The sequence below is a fragment of the Clytia hemisphaerica genome, unplaced genomic scaffold (genome assembly GCF_902728285.1).
Source record: "Clytia hemisphaerica strain Z4C2 unplaced genomic scaffold, Clytia hemisphaerica genome assembly, whole genome shotgun sequence".
Lineage (NCBI taxonomy): Eukaryota > Metazoa > Cnidaria > Hydrozoa > Leptothecata > Clytiidae > Clytia > Clytia hemisphaerica.
The window spans coordinates 404,838-430,616 of NW_027104429.1; the positions used below are offsets into that span (position 1 = coordinate 404,838).

Consider the following 25,779-nt stretch of genomic DNA (forward strand, 5'->3'; position numbering starts at 1 on the left):
CTCTCTCTACTCTCTCACACAACCATCTAACCTCCTATTCAATCAACATGTTATAGTTACACTGGAACGGGTAGTGTGTCCCTTGGGTAGTTCTCCTTATATACAAGACGCCCGTCATTGCCTCGACCTTGTTGGAGTAGTCTATAACCCGTGCGCACATTAAAAGTGTTTTTTTCTTACTAATTTTTTTCAAATTCTTTGAGGATAAAAAAAGTCGGATGACACCGATATAGTGCGCTCCAGATACTATATCGCTACGTTATGTAGATACAGACCCAGAAGATCGATGAAACCAAACAAAAACCCCTTCCATTAGTACTTAAGGAAGTCGGTTTTATTATTATTTTTTCTGTTTTATTAAGGAGCCGAAAAATTACGTCTTTCAAAAATAAAACCCTGTAAAAAAAATTTCTAAATAAGCTCCGGGATCTTTAATTACGTTGGGCGCCATTTGTAATAATGCGATGCCGGCCCAGGCCTAAGTCGACACCACATTATTAACGGGTGGAGGACTAGTTCGAACATTAAACAGAGAAGGGGAGACTGTACGTATTTCTGTACTGGCTATATCTTACATTTACATAAAAGTCTTACCTTATACACACGCCACAGAAACCCACCACTCCATTTCAGGTCCGAAACTAGACTCCCAGATCAGGCGATCTGAGCAGAGTAAAACACTTTCAAGTTCATTCAACCGTAACGAGGGCGTTACGGGCGTGGAAGGTGGTTTCTGGGCGTAGTACAGAGGCTATAGAATCGCCTCTGTACAAAAGGAAATAAATCGTGAGACTAAAGTAAACATATTTTAAAATTTCCCTTTTCAAGGTAAACCATATTAGTGTCCTTCTGTACTGTTTTTGTGTCCTGGAGAGGGATCCCCAGCTAATCACTAGTACTATGGGCTGTTGTCTATTCGGGGAACAAGAGAATTTATCTATTCTTTGAACGTTTCTTCTCACTTTATCTTATTCGTGATCACCATTTTCACTTTTTAGTACAGATTTATTCAAGTGCAACTACAGTGAAAAGTAAAACAGAGTCCTTATGTTTTCGGTATATCATGTAACAACAAAAACAACAACAAAACAACAACAAAACAACAACGCAAAGATCACAAAACTTTCTCCCTTTGATCATTTAGAGTGCACTCACTGATGGGGATTACCACTTCGAAATTACAAAACTCTTCTACTTAGACGCGTCCAACCTGCAAATCTACACTAACATTGCAAATTACAGTCGAACTGGTCGCTATGTCTTGATTGTCAAAAGTAAGTGATTCCACATCAAATATTTAAGGAGAACTTTCCTGCACTAACGGAGAATCAAGTTGAGAACATCATTACAACAGAAGATATGATGAGAAAACAGATAAAATTGCTGGACGTCAGTAAATCCTTCGGTCCGGATGATATACACCCGAAAATGTTAGTTGAACTGATTGACCATCTAGCCGAACCGTGCCAACCTTGCGATAAATTATAGACCTGTTAGTTTGACTTCAGTAGTCTGTATGTTAATGGAATCATTTATAAGAAAGCACATTATGAAGCATCTAACTGACGAAAAGCTTCTAACCAACAAGCAATACGGTTTCATTAGTCGCCGCTCCACCGTCACACAACTCCTAAATTATTTGGACGAGTGCTGTGAAAGTATAGCTAACGGAAGTGTTGTTGATACTATATATTTCGATTTTTCAAAAGCTTTTGATACTGTTCCCTATCACCGTCTGCTTAAAAAGCTGAAAGGATATGGAATATCTGGAAACATCTTGAGATGGGTAGAGTCTTTTCTGACTGACAGAAAACAATTGGTTAAGGTTAACCAAACTCGATCTAAGACAGATGATGTTATCAGTGGTATTCCCCAAGGAGGTGTTTTGGGACCACTTCTCTTTGTTATCTACATCAACGACCTCCCTGACAATGTGCTGTCTTCAATTCTCCTATTTGCTGACGACACGAAGATTTTCAAAGAAGTCAACTCTATTGAGGACTTATTGGCTATCCAACAAGACATACACAAACTTGAAAAGTGGTCAAATGACTGGCTATTAAGATTTCACCCAGATGTGCCACGTTCTCACTTTCGGTAAATATTGGAATATTGTCCACGCACACCCTTATTCACTTAGAGGTGAACAACTTGAACATGTTTTTGTTGAAAAAGATCTCGGTGTTCTGATAGACTCTGACTTATCCTTTGAAGAACATATATCAAAACAAGTGAAAAAAGCAAATTCCATTCTAGGAGTCATCAGAAGAGGTTTCGAAGACCTAAGCCTTAAGACTTTCTTCACTTTGTACACAACCTTTGTCCGGCCTCATCTCGAGTATGCCCAATCTGTATGGTCACCAAAACTACGTAAGGACATCAACTTAATTGAGGGCGTTCAACGACGTGCCACTAGGATGGTCAGAAGGTTAAGTAATCTATCATACGAGCAGCGCTTACGAAAACTCGACTTGCCTTCTCTCGAATTCAGAAGAGACTTCGGAGACATGCTTCAGATCTACAAACACTTGCACTTCTACGATAAGGGCACCACAGTTGGAAAGTTTATTCGCAGGGTGCGTCCATCTATCTCGAATTCACGATTACGAACTGATACCAAACTTTGCAGACGATGGATTCAGAGGTGTCCAGACCAAGTCGTTTTATTATCGAAGTGTGACAGCATGGAACCAGCTACCAAAAGAGACTGTTAACGCTACTAGCATCAAAGCGTTCAAGGAAGAACTAACCAAGGCATGGATGGAACATCCATCGCGCTACGAATCAAGATCTTTGTAATTGTAGATGATAGATCGGTTTAGAGGCCCTTGTGTGCCTGGACTGTAAATCTTCATAAAAAAAATTAGATTTTTGGTTATTTCCACGTCAGAAATCACACACGAAATCGCGCTCAACTAAAGCAGGGCATTTTTTTCCTGAAAAACGTAGTAACATTTCAGGGTAAAGATATATTTTTGGTATAAAAAAAGATTTAATGTATGTCGATCATTAAATACAGTTTCGTTTTCGACAGGGACCACACATCAGCCATCACCTCCTCGCTTGAACTGTCACATCCAAAATCCCTCCTCATTTTGCACTACTTTGCTTCTTTGTAAATGAAATCTATTGATATTTTCAATCTAACGCGTTTGAAATGTTTATGCTAACAATTTGAAGAGGTCGTTCATATTTCTTCGTTTAAAAGCGATGTTCGGATGTAAATTTTGACAAATGTATTGTATTCAATATGACTTGAAATTTTTTCCATAATCAACATAACCGACTTGCTATCTGAAAATATCTGCAGTTAGAAAGTGAGTGGCAAATCCTTATTTCAGTTCGCGGTGTAAGCGCGCAAGTATTTCAAGCAAAAAGCGGATGGATGAAGGAGAATTCCTTAGCGGAGGCTTCGGTAAATTTGATAATAGAAATACCCTTGAGTGTTCTGTTTTTATAAGAGAAATGAAGCAGACAAATCATTCTTTGCTTTTATAACATTTATTTGCAAAAGGTACCCCAAAAGCTTCTTTGTAAATGAAATCTATCAGCGTGTGTTATGTTTTTCATTTTTTTAAATTGTCATTCACCAATGTTTTACAGACCCTCTTGATAATTAAAAGTTTTTAATCGTGAACAATAAATGCAGCAGCAGAATCATTGGCTAAAAAGAAATCCAAATTTCACGAATTTGTAATTAAAAAAGTTTAATTTCATATCAAATTTTAATGTCAGGGACAGAGATAGAACAAGGCTTTTTCAAATGTGCGTTATCCAGCTCTGCTATAACATATCCCTGATTCAAGCAAGGAATTCAAAATAAATCAACTAAAAATAAAATTGATAGGTATTATTGAACTTTTATTTAGCAGTCAATTTGGAAAATAATAGCAAATCTTCGCTAATAATACATACACGCCTGCCATAGTATAAGAAATCCGCCGCTTTCTTTTACTTTGCGCCGACATACTAACACATCCTTATCCCTCACGATGTTAAAGGGATTAATATCCGACCAACTTTTTGATTTTCTTGCTTACACATTCACGTCAGTGAAGCTGATTCTCTAAATTCAAAATATTCTTTGAATAGAATTGTATTTTAAAAATAATTCACACTTTCGAATCTCTCAAAGGTTCCCAATAATATAAAACAGTAAGAAGTCTCATGTATAGACTTCAAGAGTCCGAAAGTCCTTCAAAGGTTGCGAAAATCAAAATTTCCCCATGAATCATGAATTTCGTAAGTGAGTCTTCATATATCGAACACACAAAATTATTCGAGTCATGGAAATTTCGAGATATGGAGTAATTTTTATAAGGCATCCTTAACTTAAGGGACCAGAAGACTCAGAGCTAAGAAAACATTCGAGTTATAGAGGTTCGAGTTAAAGAGACCCTAATGTTTCTTCATGCTTAATGTTAAACTTTAAAAAATTATCGAAGCATCTCTAGACTTCAAGGTTTGGCTGAGTTTCCTTGGAAATCTTTCCGACCTACAGAGCTTTAGCTTGTCTGAAGTAAATTTCTACATCAATTACAATTACAGAAAGTGGCCCAAAGAAAAGACATTGATGGGTCAAGTTAAGATTAGTTTCGTCTCATAAAATGGGAAAAATATAGAAAATATTTACATGGTGAAATTGTGACTAAATATTATTTTTATGTGATATACTGTAATGTTGCTTCTGTTGCTTTTTCAACCTTCGAAAATACAATTGTCCGATTCATCGACTTGACACTTCTCTCTTTTACACAGACATATAGCTTGTCGACAAATCATAGATTCTTGTTGGAATCGAGCCAGGTCGCTTGTCTGTGAGTACCCAAGACACGTCTTGTATTTTGATTGGCAGACGTACTCGACACAAAGTGCTTTGTTAACGTTATCTTTTTTGACTGGGGCGGAGAAGGCGGTGTTGATAAGGACGAAAAACAAAACCAACATTGTCAACAATTTTCGTGTTTTGTTTTCTCCCTTTGTCTTTTCCATTATTTTCTGAAAAGAGATGGAAGAGAATAAGTTAGACTTCTCTGAATCAAGAAAAAACTCATCTGACCTTCAATAAATCATATTCTGAACCAATCTTAGTTCTGTCCCTTTGAAAGCATCATTCAAACTAAAGCTTTGCACTAGTCTTTAAACGTTTCATCTGAACTTTCGCAATCGACTTGTCTTGACAATTCATACCTAGCTACCTAAGTTCTTTGAAGTGCAGCGTCGATTTTGACTTTACAAAAATGTTTTCTCTCTAATCTTTCTGGAAGACTGCAGTACTGATTCTAACTCAACGAAACAAAATAAGATTTTCAAGAATGAATGAACTAGCAATAAAATCTCAAGACAATCCATTTTACAACAAACACCATTTTAAAGTAGGTTTTCCTCCCCCGTTCGAAAAATATTATTTTATGATTATAATATGATTAGAATAGAAAGCTGGCTAATAGTGATACATGGTCTGTGCAAAATATAATTTAGTGGAACATGTCGTATTTTTCATTCAAGAAAAATATATCTTGAATCCTTTTTATATAGCAGGCTCCTCTCCAGAATTCTTTAGACGTCCCACTGTGCTAGAGAGACGATGAACAAAATAAAGGGAAATTGCGAATTAATGAAAGGAAGGAAGAAAATCTAAACTTCTCATTCTCTAAAGTGAATCTCTTTAAAAAGTAAAGAACATTTTGTATTCCATGATTCAACGGACTTGAACGGATTCAGCCCTGGTTCTTAGAAATTTGAAACGCTTGCTTCCAATTCAATTAACAATACTTTAGATATCAATTTTGACAATCAAATCTATTTCCTGTCCCAGCGATCCGGTGAGAATTTGAAAGCTTGTTGTGAAGGAGTTGAATATCGATGGAATGGAAAATCTTCTGTTTGAACGGGTGGGAACTTAGTTTACCTGCCCGCTAAAATTCCTTTAAGGTACAATTCGTCATTCGCATTATTTTTTGCTTAGTTTCTGCTAAGTCTGATTAGTGATCTAGCAATCTAGGCTAATGATGACTTATAATTCCTGGTCAAACTACTAATGATAAATACAGTTTTGGTCCTATTACAGATATGGGCACATCGTAATGTTCGGGGAGTTTGAATCCAGCTTCAGGTGTATAATTATTTCCCCTACTTGCCTTGGGATCACAGAGATATCTCAAGTGATTTATTCAAGCTAGTTGACGCCCCTACAAAACGCCACCTACAAAAATGATTACGTAAAAAAGTTTTGCCTTACCTTAATCAATCATTCAATCGCTAAAATATCAGAAACTCGTAAAAATATATTGCGTTCTCTCTAGGTTGTTTATAGTTCAAAATCAAATTTACTTAAAAGATATCGCATGAAATGAAGTGCTACCACGGTTCGACTTACTAATACTTTGAGTCAACAAAATGATACCTTGCAAAGATGGTATCCTCACTGTACAGAACATTCTTCTCACAGTTGTTTGTTTGTTTGTTTCTTCTTCCATAAATCCCAACTGTCACCTATCGACGTAAATTCAATGTCAATTTTGCGAAATATCAACAATTTTTTTACAATATCAACAAAATAGTTATTTTGGATCTTTTCATAATCGCAAAGATGTTATATTTGAAGGGGTCTTTTTTCTGTACTCGATAAATCTATCCCTAAAGTATATTTCTACATATCTGTCTCTGAAGTGCGGTAGTGTGAAGAATGTAGCTTCAAATGATTATGTCTAAATGACTCCTTCTCTTCCATCAATAAATTGAACCGCACCGATCTTGATTTGTATAAAACTTCAAATATTTTTCTGAAAGATCTTTCAAATTTTAAAAATTTAAGTAAAATTGTTTTTTCCTTTTTCAGGGTAGTAACAGCAGCAGTTTGATAATTGAATCGAGGAAAACCGAATTATGAAGATCGTCGACAGAATATTCTCATCGAGTCAACACCAACTCACCGCTAACTAACCATTTCGAGCTGTTGAAGTTGAAGTCTAAGAATGGATGTTTTCACTCGGGATGCAATGGTCTTTCAACTCGGTCATCTTCCATTTGTATTAATTGTTGTGGATAATTTTTTAATTTTCTATATTTGATTTAAACATGGAACGTCTAAAAAACGAAAAATAGTCTTGATAAGCTAAGAAATCAAATAGAGATATCTGCATCTCTATTTACCAGGGGTTGGAAATTGTACTTCTGAATGTCTAAAAATAAGGTAAATATTGTATAAGATCAGACGATATAGAGCAAAGTAATGGACTAATCTTTAGTTATGCTAAACTACTTTCAAAAAATTATTAAACGTTGAGTCCAAATAAGATCCGGGTGAACTTTATGAGGCACCTGAATATACATTATTCGGTAAACACGTCTTGACGTCAATCGTATTAAAGCTGACAGCATCTCAAAAACAAATGTCCGTGATTTCAATTTAAGACTTGAGATGTAGTAAAACTTTGCTGAGAACTCTAGGTTAAGTTCGAAAAAGACGGTGTGTTGCCCGCAATACATCCTACCGCCCTTTCGTACTTTTAGCCTCAGCTTAGAATTTGGTACTACTTACTATAGGCCGATCGTCTTATATGTACTTTCAAAAAGTGTGATTTTTAATTTTTGTAATTTTCGTGCTCATGTTTTCTAGAAGATCTGCACGTGTCATTGAATAAAGAATTCAGAATGATTGTTTTCTTAATCCCCATAATTATCAAGACTTTGGTACGCTACAACACGTACCCTGAGTATCAGAGGTTAAGTTTTCAAAGAAAATAGTAACCTCTGAAGACAAATAATAGAAATTTTATCGCGCATGTGTCAATCTAATCACTGTAGAAAAAATCAAAGATGAAGAGCAAGTATTACCATATTAATGTCTAGCAGACTGTATCAGTATGCAGTTTACTATTTACGAATTCCCCAGAAACCTTCAAGTGTAGTTGAAATGAGTTTATTTCGAAAGAAATCTTTTACATGATCCCCAAATGTATAACAGTAATTACTAAACTTTTAATTATGGAAATGTCACTTTAATTGAATCGAAATAATAGACAGACTTTATGTTATGATTCTCTATCACTGAGTCTTTTTAGAAAGCATTGATGACTTTTTGTAAGTTGTGTTTTCAACGACGGGAATAAAAATATCGACTATGACGCTCATCCAAGATCTTGGATGGTCGTCATGGTTACTTTTGTCTTCGCAGATTGCGCGATGAATAGAATCTCGATTCGTCGGCACAGCGTAAATATATGATTTTGAGCTGTGCTTTTCACGGTATACAACACGCTTTGCTTGCGGCTGTTAAGGCCCATAGCCATAACACAGACTTTGTAGGGTTTTTTCAGCCAGTAGGGGTCACGGACCAAAACTCGATAGGGATTTATATTCCCATGTTGTTATGGCTTGGAATTTCAATTCACTTGTCTTCGAGCCTGAAAACTCAGTGGGATCCCAGTGGGTCTGTGAAAAGGGGGTGTCCTCACTGTGACTGAAATCCTCATCATATGACATTTAGGCTCAGGTAGTCATCTCCCTGTGACATTAAGGTTTACGTTTAGGCTCTTTGCAATTTTTTACGACAGTGTTTGACTGCTGAGTGACTTAGGGTGTGGTTCGTAACCCCATTTACCTACATATTGGTTAGATTATCTACTATTTACGTACACAAACATACTTACAATGTGAACTCCTGCTCTCCGAGGGCAAATTTCAGGCTACCGTCCCGGACGGTATAAGGTTAGAAGTAAAGGCTGTCGCTTGAAGAATAATTTCATCTCGCACATTTCAGCCAATTTTATCTTATTTCAGGTACTATATTTCACTCATTTCAACAAATGTACATTTCGTAACCTAAAACAGAATGCCCTTAATCGTATGCCTTTATTATAAACGTTGCGACCATCTAGCCTTGAAATTGATATATATCTTAGCAGCGGACTTACTTCACAAATTAAGCACTCTCTAAAACTTTCAAAATAAATTCAAATACCTTATCGGCGTTTTACACCGGCCCGTATTGGTGTTGATTTTTGGGCTCGTGGCGTTAAAAGGGCCGATAAGGTAGTCGAGTCCTTAAAAAGACATCACTGATTGTAAGTTACCGATGGAAAATAAGCATTTTTTTGTAAATGAGTATGGCAGTCGACATTGAATCCTATTGGGCTCTTGTGAGCTTTTTTTCCCATTAAGGGGATTAATTTTCGCAGGGATTATATTTCGCGAATTTCGCGATTTTTTCAGAAATTCGCGAAAATTTTAAAAACCTTTGGATTCGCGAAATTCGCAAAACATAATCCTCGCGAAAATTAAGTTATTTTAGACATAATTTCCCTTTGTTTTCAAAAAAATTATACCTATTAATAAAGACATATCAATCGGTGCGGCAGAGAGTTGTACAGTTTCTATTTTTTGAGAAAATCATAATTGTTTGAAGTTTTTTATTGGTCTACTGGAAAAAATTTTCAAATCAAATAAACGGGGGGCCTAATTACCGGGGGGGGGGGGTTGATATGGACTTTCAAAAATCCTAAAAAGGGTCAAAATAGACTAAATTTAGGCTTTTTAGAGTAAATCAAGAAACTTTGCTTTTGGTAGCTAGGTATTTTTTCAAAAATTAATAAACGGGGGGGGTCCTAATAACATCCGGGGGGTTGGAAAAAAATCGAAAAATTAACAAGCGGGGGGGGGCGTTTATTTGGCACCTAAGAGTAACGTACGACATGTCCACGGATAACATTGTTAAATAAAGCAGTTTTTTTGCCTATTTATTTGAATAACTGGTTTATGATTTCACAAATGATGAGCTCATGAAGCTAAAAATCTGAATATCTGCAGAATTTATAACCAACAAAACCTGATTTGATTTATTATTATGAATCAACCCACATGTTGGATGTCCTACTGGACTTCCAGGTAGGTCAAAAAAAGGAGTCAGTTTTTTAAACTTGATTCTTCACCTAATAACAAAAAATATTAATCTGAAACAAAATATTCAATTATATTACAAATAATGTTATACTAAACTCTCTCCCAAAAATTCACACAGTTTGACAGAACTAAAAATTTGCCTTCATTTAGCAAGTTGTAAAAAAGTGTTGTAAAAGATAAATCGAGGAAGATCCTTTTCACCAACTATGGATTATGAAAACACTTTCTATGCAATAAATAATACGGACAAAAATATAAAAGATCTACCTTGGAGAAATCATATAAAAGTTACAAACAAACAAAATGTTCAACTATTTCGAAAAAAATAAAACGTTCAACGTAACAGACTACTTGAGTTAGATTAACCTAGTTAGTCAAGCTAAATAAAATCTTCACGATGAAACAAATATAATCTTACATTTTTATAAAAAAGCGTTTAAAACGAGTGCTAAAATTTGCTAGCGATAAGATCAGATCGGGAGTTGGACATGGCCATATACGCCTCCTCATCATCAAGTGTCTCATCTTCATCGGAGTCACCCATCAACATCCCAGCCACCCCATTGCGATCGTTTTTCACAGTCGCCGATCCTCCTCCGCTTACCTGACCGTACAGATCTTTCAGCGTGAATCGAATGTCACGGAAAGCGTGCAATAAAAAGACGCCACAAATAATGGTCATGAAACCACATACTGATCCCAGCGCATCTTTGGCATTCAGCATGGCCCATTCTTTATATAAAATGGCAGATGCAATAATTGTAAATGTCGTAAACATGACGTAATATATAGGAGTCACGATGGATGTGTTAAAAATGTCTAATGCTTTATTTAAATAGTTCATTTGTATGATAATACAGAACGCACCACCTATCAGTAACATCCACACAACAGGATTACCCAATTGGCTGTCTCCAGCTAATGTCTGTTTGATAGCTATGCCAAGTCCTTTACATCCCATCACAGTAAGAGAACCCGTTACAGAACAAATGCAAACATAAACCAACACATTTTTCGTTCCTTTCTTGGGAGCGACGTAAAATATGAGAAAACCAGCGGCTAGAAATACGGCAACAACATAGGCTACAAATACTAAAAGGAAAATGAAAGTAATCGAATTCAATGTGAGTAATGAAAAAGCTTACTTCATAAATAAATGCTCCTCTTAAATTTACTTCGTTCCTCTTCAGGGAAGAACAAGAAAAGAATGCAGCTCAAGATACAAATAACCATACCTTAAGGGAAGAAATTTTCGCGGGAACTTAATTTCGCGGTTGGTCAAATTGTTTTTTTTTTCGCGGGAATTTAATTTCGCGGTTCATCGATTTCTAAAAATTTCGCGGGAATTTAATTTCGCAGTTCATCGGTATTTAAAAATTTCGAGGGAATTAAATTTCGCGGATCACTGAAATATTTGATTTTTTTTTATTTGACTACACGTTGTTTTTTATAAGAAACACCTTTATAAGGAACCTGAGGCTGACATTTGACAGTAAATCTTATGAAAACTCACAAACTATACACGTATTTCAAAGAAATGTTATTAAAAATTATGAAAAATTTCGCGGTTCACCTTTTTTGAAAAATTTCGCGGTAATTTAATTTCGCGGTTCATCAAATTTGTAAAATTTCTTCCCTTAAGGTAATATAGAATCAGCGAGTTAAAAAAGGATGCCAGAAATAGGAAAAACGCCTCACTAATAAATGATAAAATGATACAACGTACATGGATCTTTGAGTTTGGGCGAGAGACTTTCCATTTCGGTGACCTGTTCTTCCTCCGGTGCATGAATGATGAGGATGGTCGATCCCAGGATGCACAGTAGACAACCTACTTTTCCGTGCAAATTCAACCGTTCTTTCAACATAATTGATGCCAACACAGCACTGTTAAAAAAGAAGAAGATGGAAATCGAATGGATTCAATCGTTTACATAGAAGCTGAGAACAAAGTTCAACATTTGGTTCAATGTCCAGTTTCTCGTTGTTTCTAAATTCATGGGGGGTTTTTCAGGTCAAAAGGGAGATTGGAAAGAAAATTGCCAATCCCATTATTCAGTTTAAATACAATTCAAGTTATTCAGTATAGAATATGTGTAAGATGATAATGAAGACGACTGTTTGTTTAGTGAATTTACCTGACAAGGACACTCAGAGCACCAAGAGGGGTGACGAGAATGGCAGGTGCGAACGCGTACGCCGTGAAATTGGCTGCTTCACCAACCACCACTGAAAGTGGAGAAAAAGAAATTGATGATTTAAATTGTAGATAAATAGAGTAGAGTCAGTAGAGCAAATCCACTTTTTATCACCTTGTTGAATGGTGTGGAGAGAAAACAGCTTTGTGCAGTAAATCGATCCTAATGACGTGCAGAAGTAGAACCAAGTCTAGCCAAATACAAAAGACTCTTTTTAAATAGACAACAAGAGAAGAATACTTACTTGTAAGCAAACCAGCCCACCACATCCATTCTTTCAAATATGCATATCCTCCTTCACCTTTGAAAAATACGGAATTATGATAAGATACAAGTTCAATGCCAATTATATATTGTCACAAATAAGGTTTCTCATAACACGAATAATATTACAACGAATTTAGTGACCTTGACTGGACAAATATCGTAAATTTTCCTCATTTATGAGCAATGTTAAGAAGATTTTTAAATCGAGATGAAAAATTAATGGTCACGTAGGTTTTTGATCCTGAGAGACTAGGAGGTTGGAAATAAAGAGTTTGGGCAAATTTTTCTTCATGCCCTTAGGGGCCAGTAATGGCAGAATTCTTTTTCAAATGTGTATTCAATGATGACTTACCTGCTCTGGACGAAGATGTTCGTGCAACTTTAAGAAGTCCTTTTTTCTTCACGATGAAACTAGTGCCAATGAAAATACAAGAACTCAAAGCCAGTCCCAGTCCTTTGTAATAGTCTCCATTATCTTCGTCATCTTGTGTGCTCATGGTGGTGGTGGCAAGGGTGGAAGAAAGGTTAGTGCTTGAGGAAAGGTCTGTCAAAATGAAAAAAATAGAAATTTGGTGATTGCTGTATGTTGAAACTTTTGATTAACAACATAAGTGTCAAATCCTATGCTGTAAGTAGTGAAAAACAGTTCCAACCTTTCATTTCTTACATAGTGAAGACAATATTAGACTAGAAAGCACCAAAATCCTTTTTAATTTTGTGACCTTGCTGAGAAATAAAACAGGAAATATCATTGCAGAATAAAATTAGCATTTTCTTCCACATGGATTGTATACAAGTTGCATAAATCGGTACTTTGTTTAAATATGACTTGGAGAGAATGATTTGATTCTATCAAATATGACAAAATATTTTGTGAGGAATTTGAGTAACAACAATGAATAGGTGCAGGAAGTAAGTTTTGAAATAAAATATTTTGAACACATACTTTGAGGGAAAGTGTGATTAGAAAAATTCCCATTACTGATGCTCTCATTAAAAACCATTTTGAAACAGAAAGTTTAGCTAAAAACAAACCTACTACTTCTAGCTAATTTCCATGTTATCATAAATGATTTTTATAGCTAACAGATAATCAGTGAGATTGAATCAGTGATCCCTTATCAATGGAGAGATAAAAGATTCAAGTTTTGATTCTACATTGGTAATGTCATGACAACATCATACATAAAAGAAAAATCAATTATTAACCAAGACTAAGGTTTATATGTTCGAGCAGTTCATTAATTAATGAGAGACTCCTCACTTTTTATAATTGAGGGAGATGCTAACTTTTCAGAACATGTATCAAGGAAATATTATTACTTCAAGGAAGAAAGTCTTTTAGGGTTTTATTAAAAACATTTACAAAAGATAGAATCGTTCTAAAAACAGTTTCCTATGTTTTCGTCCATATTTCATAGAAATAAATTCTCAGTTCTCATTGATTTGAGACTGCCAAAAAAATTTCTTTTAGGATATCAAATTTGAAATTAATCAATCGATCAGTAAACTGTAATTGTACTTACAAGTGACAAAGGTTGTGTTGATTCTGCCCATGTGATATTCTTATTTTGCCAAGGTATTTGACAAAATATTGAGCAAAATTATTTCTCATTCACTTTTATTTTTATTCTAAAGTAAAATGTAATTAAAACATAAATAAAGTCATTCTAAAAACAAATACCTCCATATATAAAAATTTATTAGACTAAATCATTCTCTATCGTAAAGACGTTCGAAATTCAACTTTATTTTTTATTGCATAGTTTGAATCAGTGCCTAAAATGTGTACTAACTTGTTTTGGGAATAAATGATGTAAGGTAGACCACCCCTAAATTACCTGGAAACCACCAGTAAAATCCTGATATTTTGACTGGAAAGCAAAGTACAAAGTATATTTTGTACATACATATTGGTACATGGATTCTTCTGAAAGAGAGCTCAGTACCAAAATTGTCTTACATTTTTACTTCCCTTTAAAAATATAAAAAGTTTTCCTGAGCATTGTTGGATACTGAGAAATTATAATCGCCCTTTTTCTTGCCAACCAAAAATGTTTTGGTGGTTTATTTTCACTTAATTTAGGGGGAAAACGAAAGTATTCCATATATGTTTTCTCTGTTGGGAAGTGGAACATAGATTTACAAAATTAGAAATGTTTTTTAGGGTAAATAATCAGTGTAGACCTATAATTGCTATTCACAATACCACTTTATCTCCTCAAAATATGAAAAAAAATCGTAGTGGAACGCGAGTGTCTGTGCACTCCAAGAGAAACGAAGAAGTATGATTGATAAACTTGGTGGAGTTATCAAAACAGATTTGTTGTCAAAGAGATTTAACAGTAAGTGAAAATACTGACCAGATATCAACCAGTCCCATGTTTCGACCAATCGTCCCAAGTTAGAGCAGTTGACGGTAGTTGCAATCAACATTGACCCAAAGGGACATAGTTAGAAGGGTTCCAAGTTCACAGACAAATGAAACGTTTGGTTTGAAGTCAACAAATAGTACAAATACTTTTGGAGTCACTATATACCTCTTGCCTGCCGAGCTGGAACTGTCCAGACGATCCTAATCGATAAAATCGATAGGTAAAATCGATAATTAATCGATTGATTAAATATCGATTAAAAACGATAATCGATAAATAATTGGCGCCTAAAAAATTGTGAGTATCGATTATATTGATCAGATATGAGAGACTAAACCTACCCAAAAATAAGGGCATAGGCCACATGCCCTAAAGCATGAGGATCACAGCGCATAAAATAAATTTCAAAAACTAATAAAACACTATGCTATTCGGAAAATAAAATAGTATTGTCTTAGTAAAAAGAAATACACTAGTCAAGTAATTATCATCAAGGATCAATTTTCACAGAGTGAATCAAATTTCTCCATTCTAATTTATTCAAAGCCAAATCATGCCAAACATTAGTATCAATGCCAGATTTTTTCAAACATTTAATAGAGATCGACCAATGTGTATCTCGGAGCACCACGAGGACGTTTAGAACGGACCCAGCACGACAACATTTTCCGTGGAAGGCAATTCCAAGGCATGCGCATTACATGCCCAGCCACATCTGAGCTGTTGACGACAAATGTAGGTGTCTATCGATTGCCATAGAAAGTTTATCGAGAAGATCAGATGTACGTTTACGATCGAGTAAAGTAACACGACAAATACTTCTTACACACCGATGGTGTGAATGCTCTTCAATTTATAAGAAGCTTTTCCGTCAAGCTCCAACACTCAACACCATACAATAAGATGGGTAGAAATAAATGCTTGATAAACTTTTGCTTGAAAAGCTTTATCTTAGTGCGGGAAAATAATGAACTTTTCATCATACCGAATGCATTACATGCTTTCTGTATTCTACGATCAACATCAAGATCATCTGAGGAATCGGAACTTATGACGCTACCAAGATAAATAAACTCTCGCTCAACAGGAATAAATCTGTCACCACAAACTATATTCGATAGGTCAGCTTGATCAAAGGTTGCAGGATCGTCATACATACATGGTGGTTTCGAGCAGAAAAGAACGACAGATTTCGAATCAGGTGGCCCCGAATGGATCTCCATTCCAAAACAGTCGAAATGGGTCATACAGAGCGGTATACCAACACTAGCGTCTTGTCTTGAGTCGAAAACGAGGGCTGTGTCGTCGGCATACTCAGAGTCCTGAAATTCATACTCCTCGCCGTAGCAACGGTAGCTCCGACCGGTCATTTTGGCATCCTGTTTTGATCTAAAAATGCACAATGGTAGGCTGGTGGTTGCTCTCCAGGTGATCATTACAGCTGCAAGAAAAAACGTGAACAGTATGGGGCCGAGAATATCCCCTTGCTTCACGCCAATGGTACATGACATTACATGCGTGACTTCGTCTACGGTGAATTTAACGGTGAAGTTTTCATGTAAGGATTTAAGAAGACTGGTTAATTTAGGTGGAACTCCAAATTTTCTCTAAGATAAGCCATAGTAACTGCCTGGGTACGCGATCGAAAGCCTTGACTAGGTCAAGAAAAAATACCCAGGATTTTTTCCGTGTTCTCGTCGTTTGCGAAGGGCTGTTTTAACTGTAAAAATGGCATCAATGCAGCCTCAATCAGGTCTAAACCCACATTGCGGTTCTGGTCAAGATTTTCTTCGATTGGGTAATAGGCGAGAATGTAAAATGATTGCAATTATCTTGTAAGCAGTCTCAAGTAACATGATCCCACGATAATTCTTTGGTAAACCAAGATCGCCTTTCTTTTAGAATCGTCAAACGTCCTACATTCCAGTCATTAGGTATTTTTCAGTTTGCCAAATTGAAAGTATATGTTGGGTAAGAGCTTGACTTGTTTCTGGATGATCAATCAAACATTTCCATATTTGTGGTTGTATACCAGAGTCTCCTGGAGAAGTGTTCTTTAATTTTTGTATAGCTTTTCTGATTTCATCCTCAGTTGGATCATGATCGCATCCTTGAACAATTCGTGATGAGGGATGGGTCGAGAACGGATACCATTAAAGTTTTTTCTCTATTGTAGAGATTGTTGAAATGTTCATAAAAGACAGTTGCATTTTCTTGAGGAGTGGAACAAGGCACCATTTGGTTTTTTCATTGTCGGAAACTGAATGTTTGGTTTTGAGAGTCCGTGATTTAGAGCTTTGAGGGACTCCCAAGCTGGTTTCGTACCATGATGACGGTTGAGTCTTGAACAGTGATTTGAAATCCAATCGTTTTTCGATTTGGTTATTAGTGCTTTCAGTTTCTTTCTTGCTGAACGGAGACGGTTCAAAGAGGAGCGTGTAGAGCGTTGGAAGTAACTTTTCATAGCTTGGTTTCGTGATTGAATTAAAGGTAATAAATTAGCTGAGTTTGCTTGAAACCATCCTGGTTGATTTTTAGTTTTATTTGGAAGGGATTGCTGGCATATCGTTCTGATTGATTCAGAAGGTGTTTTGTACGAACCATTTGAGTCAGAATCGTTGAATTTTCGAGCAACATTTTTGCAGAAATTACTACGTATTGATCAGATATAAGATATCAATTATATCAATTAGATATCGATCCAATTAGATATCGATCTAAGTTTCATCGATATTATCGATTAAAAATCGATAGGGTCGCAAGGTATCGATTAGGCGGCAATCAAAAATATGTTGCGTTCGGGTCGTCCGACCGACTGTTTATTTACAAGAAAACTCAATTCGGAAAGTCGGTAAAATTGTCAGGGTTTTTTTGGGCGCTGTTCGCAGGTTCGGATCTTTCCCATAATGGCGGGCACGGGCGAACGAAGATTGTCTTTGAACGTCCATATTCATAGTCGCCACGCGTAATGGAAAAAGACCGTTAGTGGGTGGTAGGTATATCGGAAAGTTGAGAGCTAGCTGTGGCATTGATGACCAAAATGAAATTCCACTAAAAATTCCAAGGGAAAAATCAAAGACCGCTTATCGTAGCGCTCACTTCTCAGAGGGGGGTCAGGATCCAGATACCAAACCCATGGGGTGATGTCAATTTTTTTTTTCAAATTTCAAAAAGTCAAGTTGGTATTGATACCAAAATGAGGGGGTGGGTCCCCCTTTTTTTGAAAATTAGGGAATCTTTAAGTTGGTATCGATACCAAAATGAGGGGGTGGGTTCCCCTTTTTTTAATTTTTGCTGTATGCTGAATTTGAAATTGGTATCTGACTTAAAAAATGTTGTATAATGTAAGTATAAAAACTTATTTGAATCGTTTACACTATACCCTGATTCCATATAAAAGCATTCTTCATTCTATAATTGAAATTAAATTTTTATTTAACTTTTGCTGCTCTCAATCCTTTCAATCAACCAAAATTCATTCAAAACTAGAGTTGAACAAACTGAATCAAGTCTTAGCAGATCTTATAACTTTTTTAGTTGTGATAAATCTTTTCTGTGCATGACGTTCATCATATAGGCTATGTTGACTCTAGGCGTGCCTAATACAATGAGTTTTTTATCTAGTCTAGTTTATCAACTAGTTTTATGAATTTGAAACATTTTGCCAATTTAGTTCAAGAAACTTAATTTACATTGTGTTAGAATGAGAAAAACTTGTTGTCATTCTCAGGAGTCTAAAGTGTGGTACATAATATAAGTGATTACAAGTGATTACTACTTTCAAATCTCGAAAAGTCAGGTTTTCGGGCCCTGGGTTGGTATCCTGGACCCTGACCCTTTAGCACGCTATCCAAAATCCTTTCCTTGAGCAATTTAGGGGTGGTTTCAGAGTATAACATTCTTGCCTTAAGGAGTTTTAAAAACAAAAAGGCCGTTTAAAATTGTGATGGAATTCGGTTGTTGTAAACCTCCGAAAATGGCGACCTTTGTAGCGGGCCGTTTGTTTTGATTTTAGCGGGAATGAAAGCTTTGGTAAAATTTTGGTCAAATCATGAAGACCGTTAAGGAGGTGGGTAGGTATGTTTTGAAAGTAACCGTCTTTTCCCGTTACGCGTGGCGACTTTGAACGTCGCCCCTTAACCCACATTGAGCCCTGTTCAAGTTTTTTCATGTACCCTTATTGAAACTTTCATGTCAAAATTCAGCAACGCGGTAGGGCCAATACCCTGGGGGCCGAAAATAAGGGCCGCTTTAAGGTTAACACATGCGCGCGCACATTTAGTTTGGCAAATTAAAGATGGCGGCATAAGATTCTGTTGATTACTAGATCTTAAAAATCCGACAAAAATTTACTACCGACTGGATTTGAAGATGTTTTAGGACCCGAATGGAACATATTTTTGATTGCCGCCTTATATCGATATTAATCAATATTATCAACTATTAACACTGTAATGGATAGGATATTATCGATTAAAAATCTATGGTGATAATTTAATTGAGTGCTAAAAAATTGTGAGTATCGATTAGCTATCGATTATCGTTTTTAATCGATATTTAATCAATCGATTAATTATCGATTAGCTATCGATTTTAGCGATTAGTAAAAACGTCTGGAACTGTAACTGAGGAGAGGAAACCATTGAGTTTAAAGCCCGAATGGCTAGAGTAGAATCTCTAACCTTTCTCAGGCAGAAACAGTGAAGCCTTAAAAAATGACAGATTGAATCTAGCAATTCTTTTATCTACGATTGATATTTTTCGATCGAAATTTAGCGGTAAATTTTAGTTTCAATCTGTCATTTGTGTAAAAACCATGCCGCGCAGCACAACTTTGGTAGGATTTGTTGGCTTCAAATCCTACCAAGGCGACAATCATAAATATCTTCATTTCGCGTCCTCGTTGGGTCTAAAAAGTGAGTCGGTCGGTCGGTCGATCGTAAAAATTTTCGGGTTTTCTTGAAGGAAACTGCCAGCCAGCCAGCAGCCAAAACAACCGCGTGTCATTGGTGGTTTCAAATTAGGACCTTTGAACACTGTGACCTCCTGTGCTCCGACCATAAATGACGCATGTAATGATAAACAAAGTCAAAATGTTGCTCTAATGCACTAGAAATTGCCCACAAAAAATCGGCAATAATAAAATTTTTGAACGAAGGAAACATCATCACATCGACAGAAAAAGTCCGACAAATTTACCGACTCACCGACTCAATTCTACTCAATCTTTTAGAGTCGGTCAGGTGACGCGAAACAAAGATATTTGTGATTGCCGCCCAAGGAGATTCGATTCTAGCCCTTCAGGCTTATACTTCATTGCACATTGCATTGGAGGAAACCGTAAAAAAATGAATGAATCTTTTACCTCTAAAATAACTAGCTAAGCAGGCTGACAGGTGGAATTACTTTTAATGTGGCACTAGCTATAACTTACAAATAGAGCTCAACATACTCACTCATCCTTACTTGTGCCACGTTTAGGATAAAAAATGAAACCAAAAAAGATTTTATTTTTGTCATCAGATCGGTAAAGCATAAAATTGTCAATTTTGGTGACGATTTTTTTTTGTTTATGCTCTGTTTCAGGTAATAAAAACATCTTTACGTGGTTGGCTTTCAAACCAGAATTTGACTTTCAGAGTCTCTTCATTTTGGAATGACGCTCCGTGTGATCGACAGCATAGATTGAATTGATCCTTCATTCATATTAGCTCTTCAGAGTAACGAAAAGCGGAAAGATACAAGTCGCAATTTGGGTCGGATACTGTCCGGCCCATCAGGTCCAGATAAAAGTCCAGATATGTCTTTCGTCTTTATGAAGAAGTCACGACCTCAAAAATCAAACAAATCAAGATGGCGGAATATTTTTTTAGTAAGTTTTAAAGGTTTTTTAGCTTCTTATATGAAATTCTTTGAACCATTGTCAACACATACATTTTTTTTTTGTATTTTAAAATTTTCACTAAAGTACAATTGAAATATATAACTCATTGACTAAAATAAAAATAAAACAAATATGCAATAAACTATAAAGTGAAAGTGACTGCAAAAAAAGGATGACAGGTAAGACAGGAAAAACGAAACAAAACCAAACAAAAACCATCGTCAAGCCTTCTTCATTCAGGTGTTCTCTTATTTTCAATGTTTCATGTGCTCAACCTCGTCCTCAAGTATCCCTCAGGCTTTATTTACGTTACTGATTGACGCCAGAGTGCAGAGAATACCCTGGTGTTAACCTGAAATCAGATTGTGGTTGTTTTCTGCCGGGATGGGTGAAAACATAACAATCTGACAAATATGCAATTTCGAAATAGTAAGGACCGCGTTTGTCTAAAAGGACTGGGATGGAATGACAACAAAGATGCGTGATTGTGTTTATGAATAGGGCGCCGTATCAGTTTTTTAATTTGACCACAACAACAGTTAGTCACACTAGCGCCCGCCAAATGGGTAAAAATGTGTGAAAGCGCTATATCGTTTTCGCTCTAGCAAAAAATGCGGCGCAAACTCTAAAGGGATTTATAGAAAAATAACCCAGCGCTTTTAAATGAAATTAGGTTCAAAAACTATGAGAAATTGCCTAAAATTTGAGCATAGTAATTTGAGCCAAGCCAACCTTGAGACTAATTTGAAAGATAACTTCCCAGAAAAAAGATTCAGGTACTCTCATCTTGTGTTGAAAATGTATCCTATAGATGACTTATTTGTTTTTTCTGAAAGCTAGATTTCCTAGTGTGACTAACTAACAAAGATTATTGTGTAAATTTTGCGCGGGAGGACTATTTTCCTCAGATGTATAATTTTCAAGTAATACCTCAGAGGTTTACCGTGCCGTAAAAAAATTATAACAGCTGTTCCTGGTTATCAGGTTAACCATGGGTTCTCTTTGAAACGTACTTAGTCGCGTCGAAACAGACAATGCAGGGGTATTATCTAACACTATCAGCTTAGGGACCCATATTCATGCATAAATAGATTTGGGAGCAGCAAATTTTCATGTAAGATACAAATTTTCGACGCTTAAAAAGTATAGTGTAGTTGGTATTAACATATTCGCAATTTCACAAGGATATACCTTTGATTTCTTATACGCAAACTAACTTTAAAACCCCCCCCCTCAAACGTCATTTTGACGTTTTGCGTTGTCAAATGAATATGGACGGCTCCCCTTACTGATAGCGCTAGATAATACGCTTAGTTGTCAAGTTTTTTTTGAAGCTCTGTGGCCAATCCAATCCTTGTAGGGTTTAGATTATAAACTTTTATTATTATTATTATAATATGCTTACATAAAAAAGCTGATAATACGCAGGGAACGAGGTTGTCATGTGCTATAACTTCAACCTCCTTCCCTGTGTATTTTTTATGCTTAACTAATAGCGCTAGTGCTAGATAATACCCTGCTGGGGCATTGTCTGTTTTTTTAACGCGTAAGATTACGTAATTAAAAAAAAAAACGTCTGATTTCATATGTTCCTGGGTTTGAAACCATTTAGAAATCATAGCATGGATATCTGCAGGCTAGATGCAGACCCTGCTCTACTGTTTTCGACTTTTGCTTTGTTTGGTGTTTTAATAGACCTTTCACTAGACGCGATACTAACTTATATGCAGTTATAATTAGTGATGAGAAAATTATATACACATAATGAACTGATAGTTCTTCCACTTCTTACCAGTGCCAGTGGATACCCATTATTAAAACCTACAAAAAATAGAGATAATACCCTCAATCTGGAAATTTAGCCACCTAAATTTGTGACTGAAACTTTTTGTGTTGAAAGTATCCTGTCTATGGTTTTCTTCCCTAACAGTTATGTTTTGTAGAAACCAGAATTCAGTTTTTCACAAGGAAGTGAAAAAATGCACATTTACCTTGAAGTGGTGGGTAACTTGCATCAGTGGAGGCTATAGCCCTCAAATGAATGACTTGCCTGGTCAAACCTTAAAAAATATGCACGGCAGTTAATGTGTTAATGAAACTACATTTTATTAGAGGTTGTAAAAAAGTGAATTATACAATATTAGTTTGGTGGCTAAAAGAGCCCAAAGTGCAACTTTTGTAGGTTTTATGGGGTATTTGGTTTTAAGCGGTATCCACTGGTAGCACTTAAATCTACTGAATTTGCTATAAACCAGTGTAACCCCTAGGCTATTTGACAGTTTTAAACTTTGTGACCTAATGTTTGTTAGCCTGGGAATCAATCCAACTCAACGATCTTAATCGAACGGCAGAATTGACGATGGAAGCAGTCAGACCAAATTGAACGCAATCTACTGATTGAAATTCAATTGTCCAACGGGATCGACTCTCAATCGAATATTACAGCAATTTCTAGATTTGTTTGATATTCAATTGTGTTCAATTGAGATTCAATTGTGTTCAATTGAGATTCAATTGCATTCGACGATTATTATGTTCAATTATGTTTGAATGCGTTCAATTGCCTTCGGCTATGTTTAATTTGGCTTGAAAAATTAACACGGGACAGATAGAAGAAAAATTGGATACAAAATGAAAAATGGTATTATACTTCAAAAAATGGGACAAGCTGGAGTTTTTACAAGCTCTTATTTGATTTGGTTGGTCGTTAACCTGTAATAAAACAATTTTGTTACTTTTTCTAAAGAACGCGTCATCTCTGTTACTTTTAATGACCAATTAGTGAAGTATCTTATAAAAACTCCAGAACATCCCCAAAAAATAGTATATACAGTATTATATTTGAAAAAATAATAATTATCTGATTGATGAAGAGCCTTATATAAAAGAAACGCTGATTATAAGGAAGCTCAAACCCTCTTGAGCTCTTTTAAGATGTATGTGTTCCTTTGTGAAATTTAATGACTTGTATTTACCTGGTAGTAATTTTTTGATTTTTCGATTTTTTTGAATGCTCTAAATTGAAATTCGATTTAGAATCTTTTTGCTGTATTTGTGATCGTAGTGCAAAGAAGACACTGAAACGTAAAAAATGAATGAAATTAAATTTTTAGTTTTCACTTTTATCACTAGACTTGTTTTATTTTGTCCAATCAAAAAAGTGCTGTGTGATTGTTTAAGAAATAACATCCAATCAAATGAAGCTTGAGCACTTTCATCCAATCAGAAAGGATTTTTTGACAATCTGATGCTCGCTTTGAGTTCTTGCTTTTGTCTGAGAACAAGATAAAAAAGGGCAATTTTTTAGAATCATCATTTGAAAAGGACACCTTACCATGATAATTGAAAATATTTAGAAAAATGAAGAAGATTCGATTTTTAAGACAATGTTCAGACGTTTAGGTTCCGTATCGTTCCAAAACGAAACGGCTCCGAAACAAGTGTGAACATCGAAATTCGAAACGTCAAAAAAGAAGACGTTACAAAGCAAAACAGATCGAAAAATTTTCACTCCACTATTTTCATCGCAACGGAACTGCTCCGTTTTCTTGCTCCAAAACGTTCCGAAACCAATATGAACACACTCGATCCGTAACGAAAATCATACCAGAGTGAAACGGAACATTAACGTGTGAACATGGTCTAAGAGTCTTAAAGAAATAAGATAAGCTTAAAGAAATCTTTAAAACTCACCAAAAATGTTCTGTCATCTTGAATTTATAGGGGTTCTGATATAACTTTCTATCAAGCGCCAAAATCATTAAAACTGTTCTACGTGGTTGTACCTTTTCTATAATGTGTTTGCAGGCTGAGCTTCAAAGTACATGCACAATCATTAGGTTATAGATATTTTCAGACTTTACGACCTACTGGCCACAAACCAAAAAGTATCTCTATCTATTTTAAATATAAAGATTTATGATTTAAGTTACTTAGGTTATACTAAGATAGTGAATAGTTTCGTTTTTATTTTGTTCATTGATCTTAAAGAAATTCAAAGTTTATGGTTGTAAGTTTCACGATTTTTCCACTGCCTGGAAGTTTTTGTACCTAAAGTATTCATAATTTGGTCGGAAAATAAGTTTGAAATTTATTTTGCGGAAAATAATTGATCAATTGGATGTTCCACAAGTTGAAAATTACATTAGGGGGTTTTTCCTTAGGCCTGATGCATCATAAAGAGAAGATTTAAAGATAATTTCAGATTCATATTTCTTTCCTACAAACAGCCCGAGTTTTTGTAAAATGAACCGTATCCCATTTAAAACTTATCCTGGAATTGGTTGCTATTGTCAAGACTAAACAATGTCATGAATCATAATGATAAATTTATATACTTCTAGTGAAATAATCAGAATGGGTGTGACTTGTGTTATTCCTGTCCCTCTAAATGAAGGAAGGAGTGCTAAGCAAGTAGTGGACATTATACAAGTCAAACTTGAACAACTTGGTGCAGAAAAACAACCTAATTGGACAATCGATTGTGAAACTTATCAAAGTGCTCAAGCAGGACCTGATAGTAATTTGAAATTGATTCATTTATTACATTTCAGCGAACACCCTCATTTGACTTTCTCTGTCTTAGATAACAATATGTGCATGGTTTCTGAAAGTGGTTTTGATTTGATTATAGATAAGTTGAAAGCTTTTTACGTCCCCCGAAAAGGAGGTAAGATAGAAGTAAAAGGGGCCAAATATAGACTTGGAGATATCAATGTACGAATTGGGAATATCACACAAATGTCCAATTTCAAATGTTTATCTTTGGAAATTGAATATATGCCGTGTCACGATGCTTCCGTGTGTTGGTCTATACTTTCAGAGTTCTTAACGACACGAATCGACAGTAATTTAGTGATGCCACAACCTCCTACAAGTTATGTTGATTCCAAACAGGGATTGTTTTGTCAAGCCGATACCATCGTTCAATACTTACCCATGTTACTGCAATCCAAACGTTAATTCTCCACACCTCTTTTATCATTAATGTAATTATTTTTAAGCTCAAAAATAAAAACCAAACTAAACAAAATTAAACAAATGATTCATCTTATTTTTTTTAAACTTTTCTAACTGAATCTTGTGAATAGCAAACCTTCTGATAAAGTTGAACTTTCCTTCAATGCTTCTATTCATCTTTTCTTTACTCGTC

At 35.6% G+C, this 25,779-nt stretch overlaps 3 protein-coding genes and 1 long non-coding RNA gene across 7 annotated transcripts in view; 2 read left to right on the forward strand and 2 right to left on the reverse strand.

The window, feature by feature from the left end:
• Positions 1 to 7,134, forward strand: part of LOC136820545 (mitotic spindle assembly checkpoint protein MAD2B-like) — a 28,555-nt gene extending 21,421 nt beyond the window's left edge. For 2 of the 3 annotated variants that reach the window (XM_067076736.1, XM_067076733.1), the window contains one exon: positions 6,842 to 7,134. Coding sequence is in view for 1 of the 3 variants with exons in the window: in XM_067076735.1 (XP_066932836.1) it covers positions 1,145 to 1,274; positions 6,842 to 6,846 (135 nt within the window). In the remaining 2 variants the exon portion in view is untranslated. Of the gene's footprint in view, positions 1 to 1,144; positions 1,275 to 6,841 lie in introns of all 3 variants that reach the window. The other variant, XM_067076735.1, reaches the window with a different exon arrangement.
• Positions 4,579 to 6,534, reverse strand: LOC136820547 (uncharacterized). Its single transcript, XR_010848609.1, has 2 exons — positions 6,242 to 6,534; positions 4,579 to 4,998 (listed from the first exon to the last, which is right to left on the reverse strand). It is a non-coding gene; the product is annotated as an uncharacterized lncRNA (long non-coding RNA).
• A 2,772-nt stretch (positions 7,135 to 9,906) lies between the features above and the next one.
• Positions 9,907 to 13,999, reverse strand: LOC136820523 (magnesium transporter NIPA2-like). 2 transcript variants are annotated; one of them, XM_067076709.1, is made up of 6 exons: positions 13,895 to 13,999; positions 12,721 to 12,912; positions 12,346 to 12,402; positions 12,042 to 12,132; positions 11,630 to 11,790; positions 9,907 to 10,995 (listed from the first exon to the last, which is right to left on the reverse strand). In XM_067076709.1, exons 1-6 carry the CDS (start codon positions 13,923 to 13,925, stop codon positions 10,352 to 10,354), a joined length of 1,176 nt encoding a protein of 391 aa, XP_066932810.1. In that variant the 5' UTR covers positions 13,926 to 13,999; the 3' UTR covers positions 9,907 to 10,351. The 2 variants fall into 2 exon arrangements, with proteins under 2 accessions (XP_066932810.1, XP_066932809.1); XM_067076708.1 differs by lacking the exon at positions 13,895 to 13,999 and adding an exon at positions 13,315 to 13,411 and having other exon boundaries at positions 10,259 to 10,995.
• A 10,705-nt stretch (positions 14,000 to 24,704) lies between these two features.
• On the forward strand, positions 24,705 to 25,680 carry LOC136820568 (mediator of RNA polymerase II transcription subunit 20-like). The gene has a single exon (XM_067076757.1). It carries the CDS (start codon positions 24,948 to 24,950, stop codon positions 25,587 to 25,589), a length of 642 nt encoding a protein of 213 aa, XP_066932858.1. The 5' UTR covers positions 24,705 to 24,947; the 3' UTR covers positions 25,590 to 25,680.
• The last annotated feature ends 99 nt before the right edge of the window (positions 25,681 to 25,779 follow it).